Source organism: Trichosurus vulpecula, chromosome 7 (genome assembly GCF_011100635.1).
Source record: "Trichosurus vulpecula isolate mTriVul1 chromosome 7, mTriVul1.pri, whole genome shotgun sequence".
In the NCBI taxonomy this organism is placed as follows: domain Eukaryota; kingdom Metazoa; phylum Chordata; class Mammalia; order Diprotodontia; family Phalangeridae; genus Trichosurus; species Trichosurus vulpecula.
This window is the reverse complement of record NC_050579.1, coordinates 32776697-32796058: the sequence shown is the minus strand read 5'-3', so window position 1 is coordinate 32796058 and position 19362 is coordinate 32776697. Positions and strand designations below refer to the sequence as shown.

Genomic DNA, 19362 nt, shown 5'->3' with positions numbered 1-19362 from the left:
GTGGGGATAATAATCCTCACCCAGCATCCTTTGAGAGATGGTTTTGAGGAGAGAATGGTTCAGACCTCTAAGGGCACTCCAAGAAATGGGAGCCGTTGTGATCATGGCATGACCAAGCCTCATAAGTGTTTGGTTCTTAAACAATAGGGCAATGGACATAGAGGCCTTGGCTCGGGACTATGGGATGGAAAGAAAGAAGTGGGTATCTCGAAGAGAGCTGTTTCATTACCAAGATTCTCAGGTTTCTCAGTGGGCAGGAGGTCAGGCTCTTCTGTCCATTCTCCCTCCCTCTTAAAGGTAAAAACACACACATGAACAAACAAACAAACACACACACAGCCAATTTGGACAAAGGCAGACAAAACCCAGGCTGCCAAGTGATGGCCCTTTCCTGCCCCCTGGGTCACTGCCTTTCCTCTGCCTTTGAATTAGCTAGAGCCCTCCTTCTCCTCCTCCCAAGGCACCCAGCAGCTCTGTGAGGGCAGTGAGAAACCTATGAAAAAGGAAGGGAAAGGGGCCAGCCTAATTATCAAGCCCTCTTTGTGTAAGAAAGCAAAGCAGAACAATTCAGTCCTGGGCCTTTTGCCCCCTTCCCTGCCCTCTGGTGCCCACAGCTAAGCTGTCCAAACCAGGCTAGCTTCACAAGATTCAGAAGACAATCGGATTCCACTCCATGAGCAAGACAGCTTTGAGTCTGGGCCTTAGCAGGTGTTAGAGAAGGAGCTGTCCAAATGAGGGGTAACTGCAACAGACATTGATTGGGTTGGTTTATTTGTTTTTGCAGGAGGGAGAGCCTTGGGCTAGGGAAAGGGTGGTGGCCAAAATCAGGCTGATATATAGGACCGAAGTCTAGCATCTTCAGGACCTCGGGACTCAGAACTGGGACTGAATTAAGAAATGACTGCAAGCGTTTATCAAGAGTCTATTCTGTGCCCTTAATGGGCACAGGAGATACAGGTGCAAAGGCGAGGTAGATATCCCCTGACTTCAAAGAGTTTCCGTTCTAATGACGGGAAACAATACCTGTAGGTGACTGGCAGGTCAGGGGAGTCTCAGGAATGGTGAGTGGAACCACAGGACAATTGGCTGTCATGTCCTTTCCAGAAGCAATAGGAGAATTGATTTGTTCCCGGAGTGATAGATGGGATGTGTTAAGGGCAAATGTAGGGTTTGAGCACTCAGTAGCAAGGCAGATGGCAAGCTGTCTAGATATGAAGCATGCTCTGAAGACTATGGGCTAGGTAAGTTTACAGTCACTCCTTCACCAGCCAGAACTGTTCAGCCCTAGGAAGGAAGTTCCAAAATTGAATGCATTCATTTAGAGGTCTGGAAGGTGAGGAGCAGCTCCAAGATATGAGGAAAGGCTTGGCTTCAGAGGTCCAATCTGGAGGGAACTTCCCAGGTGGGGAAGAAGGGATGAGTCCACACATGTGCATTATAACATATATGTTCAACTCAATTCAATGAAACATTAATTAGGCACCTACTAGGTACCAGAATGATGCTAGGTGCTGGGGACACAATTACAAAAAGTGAAAGAATCCTTGCCTTCAAAGAGCTTCCTGGGCGGGGTGGGGAGGATGTAATAGCAAGCAAAGTGGGACTTTTTGCTCTTTTTTCTTTTGGAGTGCTTCTCAGCCCTGAGCAATCAAGTGCCTTTGATTGAATCAAGAGTCTTTGATGACCTGTTTAAGTCACAAGAAAGCCTAAGTCACATGAGTTTGAGTCACATGGTTGTGATGCCCTCTGACCCTGAAGAAGTGTGTGTATATATACTTGGAGGTTAGCATTTTGCTTTTGGGGCTCACTCACTGGGAGAACATTCCTGTGATTTGGCCAGACAAGACTCTGGGTAGCCATTAAGGAGCACCCCATGTTTGAAAACCCAGATGTTAGTGCTCCTCTCTCTGGAAACTATGTATATATGTATTGCTATGGACAGATAGAAGCTCTGTCTGCTATTGTGTTATTTGCTCTGTTTATGTAATTTCTGTTTGTGTCTTCTCTGAAGTTCAGGGTGCTGACATTTTCCCCTGAACTAAGTGAATGATGTATATATGTTTAATTAAAATGAGATTGTTAACCCCTTAAAGTTACTTTTCTTAGAAAAGCCGATCAAAGAACCTGTGCTAGCAGCCCTCTTGTGTGCTGGTGTTGTTGGCCTTCTACAGCCACGGTAGCTGCAAGTAATATTCTTGTTACAGAGGGATACAACATGTACATAGATAAGTATCATACAATGTTGGCCAAAGTGGTTTCAAGGGACAGAGAATACAGTGGGGGGAGGGGGAAATAAAGAAGGGCCTCACCTAGGCACCTGAGCTGGGCACTGAAGGAGACACGAATGAGATTTCTTGGCTCTGTCTGTAGACAATGTCAGGAGGGTCACACTGCACACACCAAAAGATATGATTAGGATCATGAGATAACATGAGATAACATACTAACGAGCTTTGCAAACCTTTAAAAACTACATGTGTGTTAGCTGTTACTATTTTTACTTGGGCTCTAATTAAGATTGGGATTCCAGAGGCCTGGGTGCAAGCACCAGGTCTGCCATTCACTGTGTGGTGTTAGGCAAGCACTCCAACCTTTCTTGCCTCAGTTTCCTCCCCTGTAAAATGAAGAAGTTGGACTAGATAAACTCTAAGGTTCCTTTCATCGCTGTCATTCAACAGGCCTGTAATTTACCTGATTATCCACCAATGACAATCTCTAGAACCCTTTCTCCTTCTCTTTGGAAAACAGAAGATGGCATTGCCTGAGACCTTGCCCGGTCATGGGGCAAGAGGGCACATACTTTGGGCTGTGTTGGGCACATTATGCATTCCTCTGTAAGAGACCTGGATCCCAGGCCTCGATTTGTCATTGCTTAATGCCCTTTGGTGGGGAGAGATCCTAGATAGGAGCCAAGCCAGGACTCTGAGCTAGGGGTGTAAAGATTAGGGACTTTGGGCTCCCTCTGGTTCTCAGTTTTCTTCTCTATAAAATGAAAGTACTGGGTTAAATAACTTCTTACTCAGCCAATCAACAAATATTTATTAAGTACCCACTGTGCCCCTGGTACTATGCTCCATGTTGATGTTACAGAGACCAAAAAAAGAAAGAGTTCCTGCTTTCAAGAAGTCTACATTCTATCAATGAAAACAAAATGACACATAGCAGATACAAAATACATGCAATGTACCAACTGGCCTGGGTCTAGGTGAGTCTGGGGTGGTGCTCGTCTTCTACCCCTCAGGGTTACCTTCAGCTCTGGGCTTGAGCTTAAGGATCAGATTCAGTCCCGGCCTCTACAGAGGGCTCAGGCTCTTTACACCCCTGGTGTGACTCCTCTCTAGGGTCTTCCTAGAGTAATAGGTATAGGACAGCTATTTATTCACACACACACACACACATACACACAAAATGCTAAACACAAAAAAACTCACAACTACACACTGATAGAAACAAGCAGGGTAACTTATAACTAGGACCCCCACCATACATACACACACACACACACACACACACACATATAATGCTAAACACAAAAGATTCACAAATATACACTGATAGAAACAAGCAGGGTAACTTATAACTAGGACCCCCACCATACACACACACACACACACACACACACACACACACATACAATGCTAAACACAAAAGACTCACAAGTACACGCTGATAGAAACAAGCAGGGTAACTTATAACCAGGACCTCCACCATACACACACACACACACACACACACACACACACACACACAATGCTAAACACAAAAGATTCACAAATACACACTGATAGAAACAAGCAGGGTAACTTATAACTAGGACCCCCACCATACACACACACACACACACACACACACACACACATACAATGCTAAACACAAAAGACTCACAAGTACACGCTGATAGAAACAAGCAGGGTAACTTATAACTAGGACCCCCACCATATACATACATACACACACACACACACACACACACACACAATGCTAAACACAAAAGATTCACAAATACACACTGATAGAAACAAGCAGGGTAACTTATAACTAGGACCCCCACCATATACATACATACACACACACACACACACACACACACACACACACACACACACTTGCAAATGCACACACATGCACGCACCCACTTAATTTGGCCCAGGAAAGCTCCTACAGAAGATAGCAATTGAGCTGGGATTTAATGGAAATGAGGAATTCTAAAAGGCAGAGGAGGGAGGGAAAGGCATTCCCGGCATGGGGGCAGCCTGGGCAAAGTGGTGGAAGATGAGATGTCATGTACAGGGAACAGCAATTAGGGTGGTTTGGCTGGACTGTGTTGTTCATGACTGAGTAATATCTAATAAGATTAGAAAGGTAGGTTGGGGCCAGATTGGGAAGAGCTTTAAACGCTTTGTAAATTGTAAAGTAATGTATAAATGCACATTTCAATATTCATCTTACTAACCTTACTGACAGAAAGGAATACTTACCAAGTTTTTGAAATACCAACAGCATCTAGCAGGAATCATCACAAACTACTCACAACAATGATCCAAATCTCCCGGAAATACCCAGCTCACCATGGAGGATCATAGATTTGCTTTTGTGTCCCCCTGGCACATAGTAACAGCTTAATAAATACTCTGTATCCATTTATCGATCATCTATCAACTCAGATAAGTCACTTTCCTCTCTCTTTCTGGGCCTCAATTTACCCTTCTGTAAAAGGTCGGCACAAGACAAAATGAAGGATCCAATTTTGGAGGAGTTTTTTTTTATTTTTTTCCTCCCACAATACGAGGCTACATAATCAGAAATCCATATGAGTGTGGGCCATGGGGACTTTTAAAATTGATTACAGTGGTGAGCAATCTTGAATATGCCTGTAAGCTATTCTGAAATATGGATTCGTAAGCAGTAATACCAAAGTCATAAAAAACCCCAACAGTTTAATCAACTTCCCTCATATAAAAAATGGGATTTCGGATCTAGTGCTAGTCTTCGAACCATTTCAACACAGTCAATGAGAAAATCCTCGTACTTGCAGATGGGACCCTCCTCAAGCATAAATTCCATTTCCCTTTCTGCAGTTTCATGAAAGAGATTTTTTCTCAGAGTCAGGGGGACCCAAATGTGAGGATCCTAGGATCCTAAGTCTAGAACTGGTAGGAACCTCAGAGGCCATCTAGGCTAATCCCTTCACTTGACAGACAAGGAAACTGAGGTTATATGACTTGTCCAAGGTCACACAGGTAATAAATGTCTCAGGTGGGATCTGAACTCAACTCTTCTGACTCTAATATCAATGAAGCAGGCTTCGAACCCAGGTCCTCAGACCCCATAGCCGGTGCACTTTCCACTCTAACATGCTGCCTCTGATGGCCTCTTCTAGAACTAGCATCCTTCGGATCATAGGATCTGTCAGTCAGTTAACAAGCATTTATTAAGTGCTTCCTGTATTCTCGGCGTAGATTTAGAGCTTGAAAGGGCCTCCAAGGTCATCAAGTGTACTCTCTTCATTTTCAGATGAGGAAACTGAGGCCCAGAGAGGGGATGTAGATGACTTGACCAGCATCAGTATCCAGGGAGGGAAGGGAGTCCACACACTTCACAACCACTGGAAGAAGGAGCCTCTGAATGGCAGAGCATTTAAACAAATTACTAAGCTCCCAAACATTGCCCATGGAAAACATTACAGGGTGGTTCCATTTTCTTTGCATACAAGGAAGGCCGCCAATGCATCTTATTGGACTTGGTGAATCCTCAGCAAAGATGTGAAATCGACAAGTAGTCAGGGACAAAATCAGAATCTGAATTCAGGCTCCTGGACTCCAAGTCCATTGGAAGATAGGCAGACATAGAAAGAAAAGAGGGAAAGGAGGAGGGAGGAAGGAGGGAAGGAAAGAAGGGAGGGAGGGAGGGAGGGAGGAAGGAAGGAAGGAAGGAAGGAAGGAAGGAAGGAAGGAAGGAAGGAAGGAAGGAAGGAAGGGAGGGAAAGAGGGAAGGAAGGGAGGGAGGGAGAAGAGGGAAGGAAAGAAAGGAAAAGGAGGGAAGGAAGGATAAAGGAAGGAAGGGAAGGAGAGAAGGAGAATGGGTGGAAAGAAGGAAGGAAGGAAAGAAGGAAGGAAGGAAGGAAAGGAGGGAGGAAGGAAGGAAGGAAGGGAGGGAGGGAGAAGAGGGAAGGAAAGAAAGGAAAAGGAGGGAAGGAAGGATAAAGGAAGGAAGGGAAGGAGAGAAGGAGAATGGGTGGAAAGAAGGAAGGAAGGAAAGAAGGAAGGAAGGAGGAGGGAGGAAGGAAGGAAGGGAGGGAGGGAGGGAGAAGAGGGAAGGAAAGAAAGGAAAAGGAGGGAAGGAAGGATAAAGGAAAGAAGGGAAGGAGAGAGGGAGAATGGGTGGAAAGAAGGAAGGAAGGGAGGGATTTATTTAAGACTTACTATGTGCCAAGTATTTTGCTAAACTCTGATATGAATACAAAAGCGAAGACAGCTCCTGCCCTCAAAAGATGGTGAGTGGGATAGATTGACACAGCCCATCCAGGACCAATGAAAAGCAAAGTTGATTTGATCATGGCTCCATAACTGAAGGAAAGAGAAGGGAGAGGCAGTTCCCATCCAAGAGTGGGACGCTGAGCCCAGGCTTGTTCTCTGGTGTGGTGGGGGAGCTGGTTGTGAAGGAAGCTGTAGAGGTGGTGGCCATAGAGAAGGGTGGGGCGGGGAGGTAATGCATCCCAGGCTGGGGGAATGCCAGCTCAAATTCATGGTGGCACAGAAAGGCAAAACAAGATAAGGAAAGCTAGTAGTTAGGTTTGGCTGTAGTGGAGTATGTGAGAAGGAATAATGCTTGCTGACTAATAGAGGTAACATGCAGCCAGGCTGGAGCCAGATTCTGGAGGGTCTTAAATGTCAGGCTGTCACTTCTGTACTTTCTCCCATAGGCAAGAGGGCTTTGAGCAAAGCAAATGATATGGTCAGACCTGTCCCTCAAGAAGATTATTTTGGCTGCTTGGTGGAATCTAGATTGTCCTGCACTGACTATCTCCAGTGTATCTTGTCTCTCTCTTGTTTGTACATAATTGTTCGCATGTCTGTCTCCCCAGTTAGACCACGAGCTTCTTGAGAGCAGGGGCTGTCTTTTGACTCTTTGTATCCTCAGTGCTTGGCACATAGTAGGTACTTAATAAATGCATATTGACCAACAGCTCATTGATCGACTGAATGAACATCTGTTGGAGATTACTGAAGAGTTAAGGCATCTCCTTAACTTAACATCTCTTTTCACTGGCTATCCTCCTGTGCCTGGAACACTCTCCCTCCTTCCCTCTGCCTCCTGGCTTCCTTTGAGACCCAGCTGAAATCCCACCTTCTGCAGGAGGTCTTTTCTGCCTTCCCCATCCCCCCAGTTCAAATTATACTATATATCGAGTATGTACACAGTTTTTTGCACATTGCTCCCACCTCCCCCCACCATTCTCAAGCATAAAAGCAGGGTTCTTGTTTTTGCCTTCCTTTTTATGCCCTGCACTTAGCACAGTACCTGGCATACAGTAAGAGCTTAATAAATGCCTATTTGACTGGCTAACTAGATTGGAGAGGAGAGAGGCTGGAGGGAAGGAGACCAATTAGGAAGCTTTTAGAATAGTTCAAGTGAAAGTAGATGAGAACCCGAACCCAGCAATCAAGCAATCAATAGCATTTATTAAACATCTACTGTGTGCCAGGCACTGTACTAAGTGCTGGATGAGGGTGGTGACCATACTAGTCATCAGAAGAGGGTGGAAGTGGAGACCAAGGAGGGAAGATCAATAGGCTTGGCAGCGGCCCAAACATGGGGAGTGAGCAAGATGGAACAGGAAGGGTGGAGAGCAGACAGGAAGCTTCCTCCAGGGGAGGAAGGGCATAGTGGATTGATCTACTCTCACTCTAATTTAATTCAACAAACATCTATTATGCGCCAACTATGCCCTTTGTTACGTGGTGTTCGTCCTTCATTCTAGAAGAGGATGATGCCTGGACTCACTCGTGAATTGGATTTAAGGGAGTCAGAGCCACACCAAGTCCTTTGTACACCATGCTCAATCAATGAATAAACATTTACTAAGCCTCTCCTGTGTGCCTAGAGCTGTGCTAAGTGCTGGGAACACAAAGGAAGGCACTTCTGACCCAGTGGTGGTAGGACGGGCTTTGAGTCTTTTTCCACAAGGGGGATCACCATGCACCAATCCATCCACTCCCATGCTGTCTTTGTTGGGAGATGGCCCAGGTAAGGGCGTGGCTGGTGGTCACACAGAGAACAGAGCAAGACTGAGTGGCCCTGTTGGGGCCTCCTGACCATCTGGACAGCTTTCCCTGACTGCCTCAGGGAACCAGCAACAGAGGACACTGTCCAGACCTCCTGGGTCCAGGTAGTTTGATGAGCCATCATGGAAACCAGAGGGGTGGGGCAGAAACATATGTCCTGAGTGTGGAAATGGATTTCAGTGGGAGTCGGTTTTCATGATGTCTGCTTAGCCAGATGCCCAGGTGGCCATGGGCTGTTCTTTGTCAGAATCAATTCAACGGCCTTTGTTTTTCTCTTTTTATTAAGGGACTGAAGCCAATGGACCATAATGGGCTGGCAGATCCATACGTCAAGCTGCATTTGCTCCCGGGAGCAAGTAAGGTGAGAGCCGCCTCTTCTCTCTCCTGCCACAGGCAGCCAATCCTTGAGCAGCCTCCAGGCACTTGAGTATCCCCTGATTCCAGAACCCCAGCCTGAAGTGTGGCAAGGTAGACAGATCAGCCCGGTGGGCTAGATAGAGCTTAAGAGCCAGGAAGACTTGAGTTCAAATCTCACCGAACACACCAGCTACATGACTGGGTTAATCACTCTGAGCATCACGATATTTCTTCATCCATTGAGAGAGCATGATCATCACAATACTATTATAATCACAGGGTTGTGAAGATCGACTGAGATAATTTTTGTAAAACCTTCTGAAACGCAAGCCTTTAGAGCACAGTATAGGGAATCCTGGCGAGGAAAGCCCCTCTACCAACATAGATCGACACCTCCTCTGTAATACCCAGCCTCGGAGAGTTTCCTGAGGTATTGAAAGCATAGGTGACTCGGCCAGGATCACACCACCAGGAGGTGTCCAGGCAGGACTTGAACCCAGGCCTTCCTGATGATGAGGCCTGCTCTCTACCCATGACTATAGGCCACTTGCCATTGCTATTCTCATTCTGAGACTCTCGGTACATGCCAGAGAGCACCAACTTCCCAATGTGACCCAGGATCCTCCCTCAGAAGCTGGAAGGGCCCTCAGAGCCCCCTCGTTAACAGGGGAGGAAACTGGGACCTGGCACAGTTGACAGACTTGATCACGGGCACACAATGAGTAAATGTCACAGGTGGGATTCGAACCCAGGTCTTGAGTGTCTAGAGTCATGCTTTGTCTACCATACCAGACCTCTAGAGTTCCAGCAGAAGCCACAACAGGCCAAGTAACGAGACAGAATGGGGCATAATGGAAAGAGCTTGGGGATCACTCAGCCAAACCTCTTGAGTTTACGGAGGAGAAGACAGAAGCCCAGAGACAGGGAGTGGCTTGGCCAGTGTCACACAGTGGGTGTCATAGTAAGTTAGGACCAAGTCAGACTTTGGGGCCACCCTGGAGAAGAAGCCTGCCTTCAAACAAGAGACAACAAACTTAAGGAACTCATTACTTTGGTAGGTGGTATGGGCAAGAAAAGAAAATGGCCACATAAAAGGTTTGCCCAGACTGATGAAGGGCAAAGCCCCCAGTGGTCCTTGAGAACAGCCCCTACCCTTTCTTCTCTCTCCTCTGCTGGCTGTTCTCATGGTCCAGTAGGGAAAGCCCTGGCTCTGGAGTTCAGCACCTACTACTCGGGAACTCGGGTTCGAATCTCCTCTGGATTGCTTGCGATCTGGGGCTTGGGCCTCAATTTCCCTAGCTGTCAAATGAGGAGAAGGGTGAATTCGATAGCCTTTATGGTCGCTTTCAGCTCTAAATCTATGATTTATGTGTCTACTCGTTCTCTTTCCTAAAATGCTAATAATCCCTAAGGCTCTGACTTCATCCCTCTCCTCTCCCTATGCAGAGAAAAAAGGACTGAATTTGGAACTTAGGACCTTGGTGCAAATCCCACCACTGATGTTTAATATTTATGTAACCCTGAGCAAATTACTTCCCCCCCCGAACCCCAGTTTCCTCTTTGATCCCCCCTCCCCCTACCTCCACAATCTCATCCTCTTTTAGTCAACTCTGCTCTTCATACTAACTTCTGTCCTTGAGAGATTGGTAAGTGAATCAAATATCATTCCTTTTCTGTCTTAGCGTTCTTGAAGCGTTTCCATGGCTGGAGTAGTCACCGAGGCTGGTCCTCACAAAAGAGACATTCATCCCCACAACCCTTCCCACTTTACTTTTCAAGCGAATCACTGTGGGTCCCCATCTCTAGCCCCAACCCACATTCCCAGCAGCTTTCTGGCCACATAAGACATGTCCACAAAGAAGTGGGAATCATAGGAGAGCTAGGAAAAGCCGAGGAGGTCATCTCGCCCAATCCCCTTGTTTTACAAATGAGGAGAATGAGAAGTTAAGCAATTTGCTCAAGGGTGACATAATTTGTAAATGCAAGAGGTAGGTTGGGAGGTAAGATGGGGCAGGAGAACCAGGAGGGCATCCCACCAGCATCCCTCACTCAACACGTTCAGAACTGAGCCATTCTCTTCCCCCTGAAACTTGTTCATCTTCCTAGCTTCCCTCTCTGTCAATGATACGCTCACTCTCCGAACTACAGAAGCTTTGGCTTCACCCTCTCCTTCTCCCTTCTCCACCCCACCCCATCTAATCTGTTGTCCAAAAGAGCTCCTGCTACGTCTACCTTGGAATATCTCTCCAGGCTGTCTCAACGTTTCAATTCCCACACAACCCTTCTAGCTCAGGGCCTCGTCATCTATTGTCAAAGCTATTGAAATGGCCTCTTCACTGGATCCCCCACCTCCAGCCTCTGCCAACTGCCAAAAAAAAAGATACCACTTCGTCTTCCTGGTGCACAGCTCTGAGGTCTTTGTTCTTCTGCTTAGAAATACTCAGCATCTCCCACTGCCAACAGAATCAGAGAATCACAGCTCTAGAGCTGAAGGGTTTCTCAGAGGAAACCTCTCAGGGGAACCTGAGGTACAGGGAGAGAAACTGAAGTATTGGATCATAGATCTAGAGTTGGATGGGACCTCAGACGCCAGAGGGTCCAAGCCCCTCATTGTACAGAGGGGGAAACTGAGGCCCAGGGATGGGAGGTGGTCACACAGGTAGTAAGCACTTGAATCTGGGTCCTCAGACACCAGACCCAGTGCTCTTTAAATCAATCAACAAGCATTTATTAAGCACTTCCTGTGCTTAATTTTATAAGTATTTATTAAACACTTCCAGGAATTGTACAGTGCTGAGGATCCGAAGAAAGGCAAGAACAGTCCCTGCCCTCAAGGAGTTTATATTTTAGCAGGAGAGACAAAATGTAAATAATTAGTTATATACAAGGTATGTGCAGAGGAGCTGAGCAGCTCCTCCAGAAGGTGGCATTTGAGCTGAGTCTGGAAGGAAGCTGAGGATCCCAAAAAGTCCCGGTGAGGGGGCAGAGCATTCTAGGGATGAGAGACAGCCAGGGCAAAAACCTGGAGGTGGGAGATGGAATATCATATGGGAGGAACAGCAGTAGAGCTAAGCCCGTTAGGGGTCAGCACTAGGATGGGAAGCCCCTGAGAGTGGAGCTCAGGCTCCCTTAAGGAGCTGACCAAGGTTGGAAACTTGATCAGGGTCAGACTGGGTTCCTGAGTGGATCCAGCCTGGCAAAAGAGAGGGAGACTCAGTCTCAAAAACAAACAAACTCTGTAAACATTAAAGCACTATATAAACATTAACTAAATTATTAAATTATGTGCGGATGAGGAAACTGAGGTCCAGAGAGAGAAAGTGAGTTTGCATCTGGGATAATTTAGATTCCTTTGGAGCCCTCAGTAGCACAATTGGAAGCTTTTGAAAATAGCTCCAATCTCCCCCCACCCCCAGGACCAAAAGGCAGTCAAGGAGGGTGAGGGGTGGAACTCTGCTGGATGAAGGCTGAGCAGCAGAGGGGCTGGTGAGCGCCTGGGGGATAAACAGGCCAAGCTGACTGATGCTGTCCAGACTCTGTGCTAGGTCAGAATGTCCCAGTCCTGTTCTGCAGGCCAGCCTTGAAAATGGGGCTCGGGTGTCCTGGTTTCTCTCTCCTCCTCCTAATTGAGTTACCTTCCCAGCCTCCCCCAAACTCCTGAAGTAATCAGGCCCAGGGCACCATTGGCAAGGTGCTGGGAATTTCTGCCTCCAGCTCTCCTTCGGTCCCAGCAGGGTGCAATGCTGGAGGGGGTGGGGATGGACAGAGATTGGGATGGAAAGGAGAGAAAGGGACAAGGGAAAGGGAAGGATCACAGGATCATAGATTTAGAATTGAAAGGGAAGCCCAAGGCCAACTATTCCAACCCCTTTATTTTACAGGTGAGGAAACTGAGGCCCAGAGGCCATCCATCCCAACCCCCCTATTTTACAGATGAAGAGACTAAAATGAAATATAGGAGCCTCACCCTAGAGCTCATTTTACAAATGAGGAAACTGAGACCCAGGGAGTAGGTGTAGGGGATAGATTGTGGGACCTGGAATGACACCTGAGTCTGGACCTGCCTCAGATACTTACTTACTCCTACACAGGCAGGTCTCTTCACTTCTCTCACTTTCCTTACCTGTAAAACAGGGAGGCGCCCTCCCCCTGCCCCATGCCAATGAAATCATAGCTCTAAAATAATCGCAAAAGTAAAAGGTCTGATTATCATAGAGTCCATTTTGGGACAGTGGCAGTGTGGCCGTGGACAGGTTGCTTACATTCTCTTTGACAACATCCTTTGAATGTGGATCATTTCCCTCTGAGCCTGTTTCCTCACCTGCTCCACCTACCTCACAGAGTTGGGGGAGGGGTGGCGTGGAGCAAACAGGTGTGAGCAAGATAGAAAGCCCTGACTATCATTGAGATGGGACCTGAATGGCCCAAGCTCCACGCCTGGTTTCCCAGACTCCTTTGCCCTCAGGCCTTTGGTTTCCTCCTGGTTCACAAGGGAAGATGTGATCTTCTGGGTTCCCTGGGGGTTCCAAGTTCTGCTCCAAAGCTCTCGAAGGTACATGCACAATGCGTCTTCTATGTTTGACATCAGCTCTGACAGCAGGAAGCAGAGATTCAAAGGGTCAAGAGTACAGGCTGCCAATGGCCCCCAGCTCTGGAGACCTGGAGAGTAGTCAAAGGGCAGCCATAACCACCCCTGCTCATGGAGCGCCCAGAGGTCACGAGTTTTCTTATTTGAAGCCATGATGGGGCAGTCCTTTGAAAACAGGCTCTGACTCACACACAGGATCGGGCTTTTTGGAAATTTGGTACCAACATTTTAGATCCAAGGGAAGCAGCTCCTTCTGCCAACCCCATTCCTTCATTTGTCTGCCAGTCTGAGTGACTTCTCTTTAGCAAGGCCCGCATTGACCTACCCTCTCTATAATGGCCCCATTTTATGCCTGTAGTTTCCTCTGACCACACTGTGTATACCTGTACAACTCACTTATACCTCTCTGCAAAATGAAGGGGCCAGACCACAAGACCCCTAGAGGTCCTTCCAAGTTCTGAGAGGTAACTGAATACACAAGTGATGCTGAGGATCTGGGCAGGGCTCATTGAGGAATGCCTCCTTCTCCTGCTTCCTAAGATCTGAAATTTCTCAGGATGGTGCTGGTCAGATTTCTGGATTTCAAGGGTAAAGACTTCACACTAACTTTTCAAACCTGAGGTTTACTGATTGTATAGAAGCTGGTTTAGCAAACATACCCACTTATACCAAAAGCTTACGCTCTCCAACCCACCGCCATCCTGAGGTCCCCATTTTTGCCGAGTACAGGGGAATGGAGGTCTTGCTACAAGAAGAAGGATTTGTTAAGCCCCTACTACGTGCCAGGCACTGTGATAAGTGCTGGAGATTCAAAAATAAAAATGGAACAATAGTACCTGCCTTCAAGGAGACTCCTTTCTATTGGGAGAGACAAAATTTACACACCTAAGTGTAAACACAATAAATTCAGGAGAAGGCTCTGATCGCTGGGAGAATCTATATGACTTCAAGTTTAATCTCTGCTCAAGGAAACAAGGCAGCTGAATACCAGGGATCTAGCTGCATCGAGGTTCTAGGTGACCCACAGATGTTAGGGTCTGTGTGGTTTTTCTGCTGGGGTAACAAAGGGAGCTTGGACACTGGAGCCTCTTGGAAAAAGGTAAAGCAGAATTCCACTGTACTCATGGGTCATTCTTGCTGGCTCTATCAGCATGGCCCTTCTCCTTCCCAGGATGAAGGGGACCTGGTCTAATACCCTGCATCAAGGACCAAACTTTTCATTCAACAAACAAACCAGGATTAGAAGATTTGATTTCCCCCGGGAGAAGAAACCAGCAGGTGATTCAAATTTGCCTAGATTGTAAATGACAGTCCCCCTCCGGAGAGCAGATAAGAGCCAAGGACAATCCCTGCACCCCACACACTATGGGAGTGGGAAGCTTGGGTGCTCCAGGGCAGAGTCTGCTGACTCCCCAGTCCTGCTTCCCTGGGGCCCTGCAGTGGGGAGCACAGAGAGGACCAGCTTGCCCTGAGGCCCCAGGGCATAGAAAGCAGCTGATACCTCTGGCTGTTTTATCCCAGAGGTGCTCCTTGGGCCATCCCCTGGCCCTTCTCCAGGCTATAACAATCTCCTCTACCTTTTTTTCTTTTTTTTTCCTTCTTCTAGGCAAATAAACTAAGAACAAAAACTCTTCGAAATACCCTAAACCCCACCTGGAACGAGACCCTCACCTACTACGGAATCACAGATGAAGATATGATCCGGAAGACACTAAGGTGAGGAGCCCACTGGGCTGGCTTCTGGTTCCCCTCCCTCCCTGGATCCCCCAGGCAGGGCTGAGCTAAAAAGAGCTGATGCAGTCTTAGCTTCAAGAACCATTTTCTTCCTAATGAGTTGTCTCTATTTTCCATGTCTATGTAAAATTGTAAAGTGCAGCCAGGCAGGAGCGCCAGGTGGGAGTGCCAGGCAGCAGCTTTCTCGATCCAAACACAGTGGAGGCTGCTGGGAGAAATGGCTCCTCTGGTAGGGAGGGAGCCCTGACCCAAGAGAGCCTGGGCAGCAAATATGCACCGGATGGTCAGCCTGTGCCCAGGCTGGGCATTAGGGCACTAGATGGGGCCCCCAGATGTAACATCATCCCCACCAGCACTGTTGGGCAGTCCTTATCATTACTGTCACTGACACTAGGATGGTGAGTGGCATTTATCCAGTGTTACGAAGACTTTATATTCAATTCTGACCCTGCTCAGGAAACCTCAGTGGCTCCCTCTTATGTCACACTTTGGGGAAAGGCACTGGCTTTGGAGTCTGTAGACCTAACTTCAGATCTGGGCCTCAGTTTCCTAATCTGTAAGGGGCCTGGCCTTCCAGCTCTTGGGATAGGATCCTCTGCCTTTGGAGGAAACACAGGCTTCTCCGTTTGGTCTTTGAAGCCCTTCGCCGCCTCACTCTGGTCTCCCTTTCCAGGCTCCATGCACACTTCCCTTCTTCCCAAGCGGTGCCTTCTGGGCTAGGTGCTGTTCTCTGTCCACAATGCTCCCCCTCCATCTTTCTGCCTTTGCACAGGCTCTGCTTCACCCCACACTGGCCCCTCTCTCCTCCCCTCTTCTCCCCCTCATCAAATCCCCAATTCCTTCGGAGCTCAGCCAAAGCACCACCTCCTTCAGGAAGTCTAACCCGATGCCCACGGTTGGTGATGCCTTCCCCCCACCCCAAATCACTCATTTCTATTTTGTGTTTAGAATGCCCATCCCCCACCCCACACCCCTAGAATGTAAACTCCTGGAGTGCAAGAAAGACTTTGTTCTTGTATCCCCAGATTCTAACACATAGTAAGTCCTTAATAAACGTTTGCCCAATAAGTTAATTTGAATGAATAAACATTGATTAAGCTCTTACTCTCAGCTAGGCACCAGGGAGGCACAGACAGAATGGTTTAGTCTAGTTTCTGTCCTACTGGATATATAAACATCTGCACAGATCCACAAGTACTGGTTACTGCCACTTCACCTGGGAGCATCCAGAGGGGCTGCATGGAGGTGGCGAATAAGCTAAGCCTTGAAAGAAGCCGGGGATTCCAGGAGGAGACGCAGAGGGAATGAGAAGCCGCCTGTGCAGTGGAGGGGCACGAATGAGGGGGTGGGAATAGGGGGCAAACAGCGATTCCTAATGAAAGTGTTACATCTACTTTACAGATGATAAAAAGTGTTACCACACCCATTTTACAGGTGCATTTTACATTGCATTCCAACCCGTAGGAGACATCACTGCCATACAGAAGCAGAGAAGGGGATTTAAGATAAGGGGCAGAATCAAGGTGAGGTTAATGCAGGAAGGGCACTTGTAGGAGGTGAGCTTTAAGGGATAGGGACCAGATTTCACAGGCATAGGGAAGTCCCAGAGGAAGAAACTCCCTTTGCCAAGACAGGAGGCAACGTCTCTGTGCCTTTATGGTCTTGGGGAGTTGCTGAAAAGTTAAGTAACTTGGTCAGAATCACACCATGCTGGATTTGAATGCAAGTCTTCCTTAGTTCTAAGGCCCAATTTCTATTCACTGACTTCAGCGACTCACAGATGAATACTAAGGTAAAATGGTGTTAACACAGATTCCTTAACTCAGGGTCCCCCGCCTGCTCCTCCCTTGGCTCTGCTTAGAGAACAGAATGTCAGCAGGCTCCCCTCTCCGGGGCAGGTTCCTCCTGCCCCCACCTCAGTCCCCATCCTCTGTTCACTGATCCTGGACACGCTTGGCCCTGCTCTAACCTGTCTCCCTCTCCAGGATTTCTGTCTGTGATGAGGACAAATTCCGCCACAATGAGTTCATCGGGGAGACCCGGATCCCCCTGAAAAAACTGAAACCCAACCAAACCAAGACCTTTAGCATCTGTTTGGAGAAACAGCTGCCGGTGAGTGATGCCGCAGAATAAACCAACCTAATTCTGATGCGGGAGGTGATGTTGTGAGGAGATGGTTCTAAAATGAGGTTGTTGTTCAGTCATTTTCAGTCATCTCTGACTCTTTGTGAGCCCATTTAGGGTTTTCTTGGCAAAGATCTTGGAGTGGTTTACCATTTCCTTCTTCAGCTCATTTGACAGATGAGGAAACTGAGGCAAACAGGGTTAGTGACTTGCCCAGGGTCACACAGCTAGGAAGTGCCTGAAGCTAGCTTTGAATTTAGGAAGATGAGTCTTCCTGACTCCAGGCCCAGTGCTCTAACCACTACACCAGCCAGCTGCCCTCAGAATGAGAGGATCTGGGTTCCAATTCCACCTCTGTGCTCCCTAACTCTATGACTTTGGGCAAGGCCCTGGGCCTCAGTTTCCTCCTCCGTAAATTGAGGGGCTGGACCAGAGGCCCTTTCCAGCTCCAGATCTGTGATCCTACAGCTCTGAGGGATGCCCTCATATGCTCCTAGTAGCCAATTACAGAGTGTTCATGGAGTGGAGTGTGGATAGCTTACTGCCCTCTCAGTGAGTGGGTTTATTGTGACCCCCTCGTGTCCCTAGAGCAGAGCACATAGGAAGATCCTAGGGGATTATCAGGCATGGTCTCTGTCCTCAAGAAAGCTCACAGTCTAACTAGAGAGACAAGACTCTCTACGGCATCTCAAAGGGCAGTGTGGGAACTCCCGCTACCAATCAATCGTTACGCATTTATTAAGTGCCTAGAGGTGGCTAGGTGGTGCCGTGCCTAGAGCGTCAGGACCTCCTGATGATGATCAGTTATCCGTTACACCACCGAGCTGCCTATCACTAAAAGGTGTTGGTCATACTGAGGAAATTCTAACCCGCAGATAAAGATAGAAAACCTTGTTCATCAAAATGAGAACCAGTTCAGGACATTCGCATGAAGAACCGAAAGCAGGCCGAGAAGACACAGAGAGATGGGAGAGGAACAGGGATGAGACTTGAGGGAAAGACAAGACAAGACAGAAGTAGATTGGCAGTGACAGAATGCTGCAGGGATGGCTGTGGCTACAGGAAGGCCCAAGATGGGACACAGCAATAGGGGGATCCTTCCCAGCCTTGGAGCTTCTGGTCTGGTCAAGGGAGAGAAGTTCTGAGCCTCTCAGCCCTCAGAAAAAGAGTGTGTGTGTGTGTGTGTGTGTGTGTGTGTGTGTGTGTGAGAGAGAGAGAGAGAGAGAGAGAGAGAGAGAGAGAGAGAGAGGGAGACAGAGACAGAGGGAGGGACAGAGAAAGGGAGGGAGAGACAAAGAGAGATCGAGAAAGGGGGGAGACGTGGGGAGAAGAGAAAACAGGGAGAGAGAAAAATTTAGTCCCAGAGTTGGTAGTTCATCCATTTTGTCTTCATACTAACCAAGGGGTACTCAAAGTAACACAATCAGGTCTGTGGTCAGGCAGGTAGGGGGCTGTCCCTCTCAATAATGAGGCCCCCACCTTTGTGAAACTCCCCCCATCCCACCTGGTTCTCCAGTATATCCCACTGGTCCTTATATATCCATCCTGTACAGGTGGCACAGTGGATAGCGTTCTGGACCTGGAGTCTGGAAGACCTGAGTTCAAATCTAGATTGAGACACTTAGTTGAGTGACCCTGAGTGAGTCACTTCATTGCTATCTGCCTTAGTTTCCTCATCTATAAGATGGGAAAATGATGCACCTGCTTCCCAGGGTTGCTGAGAAGATCCAGTGGGATAATATCTGTGTGCCAACAGAGTGATGGAGCGGGTCCCACTGCGTAGTGAGGCTCCAAGTGTGGTGAGGATGCTGTCCTTGCCTGTGGCTCTAAGGGAGGCAGAAGAGAGATCCCAACTGTTCTCCAACCAGGGGACTCTCATCCCTGCCAGGAGGGGATGTAGGAGGCTGGGGCTGGAGGCCACGCTGCTCTCCCTGGAGAAAAGGGGTACTAGGCTAGAGGTGTATTTATCTGCTCCCTTAAATATTGTTCATTGTTCTAGGGAACGTGACTGGGTTCCATCTGCTTCTGACCACTTTGGGAGAAGGAGGAACCTAAGGCTGACTCCTTTCCCACCTAATACCAATTCCACAATGAACATACATAGAGAATAGCAAAGAAGCCCATTTATCTAAATCCTAGCCTAACACAAGTCAGAGAAGGTAGGCAGAGAAAATCTACACCAGACAGGACAGAGGGAAGGAGCTCACCCATTGGGAGTGAGATAACTCAGCTCTACCAAGAGAGGAAGACTTGGATCTCACCCAAGGGGAGTAG

At 47.8% G+C, this 19362-nt stretch overlaps 1 protein-coding gene across 1 annotated transcript in view; it reads left to right on the top strand.

Annotated features, from left to right (window-relative positions):
* Positions 1-19362, top strand: part of DOC2B (double C2 domain beta) — a 60851-nt gene that overhangs the window by 32115 nt on the left and 9374 nt on the right. Inside the window, 3 exon segments of the mRNA XM_036769260.1 lie at positions 8572-8646; positions 14837-14946; positions 16950-17076. Of these exon segments, the coding sequence (XP_036625155.1) occupies positions 8572-8646; positions 14837-14946; positions 16950-17076 (312 nt within the window).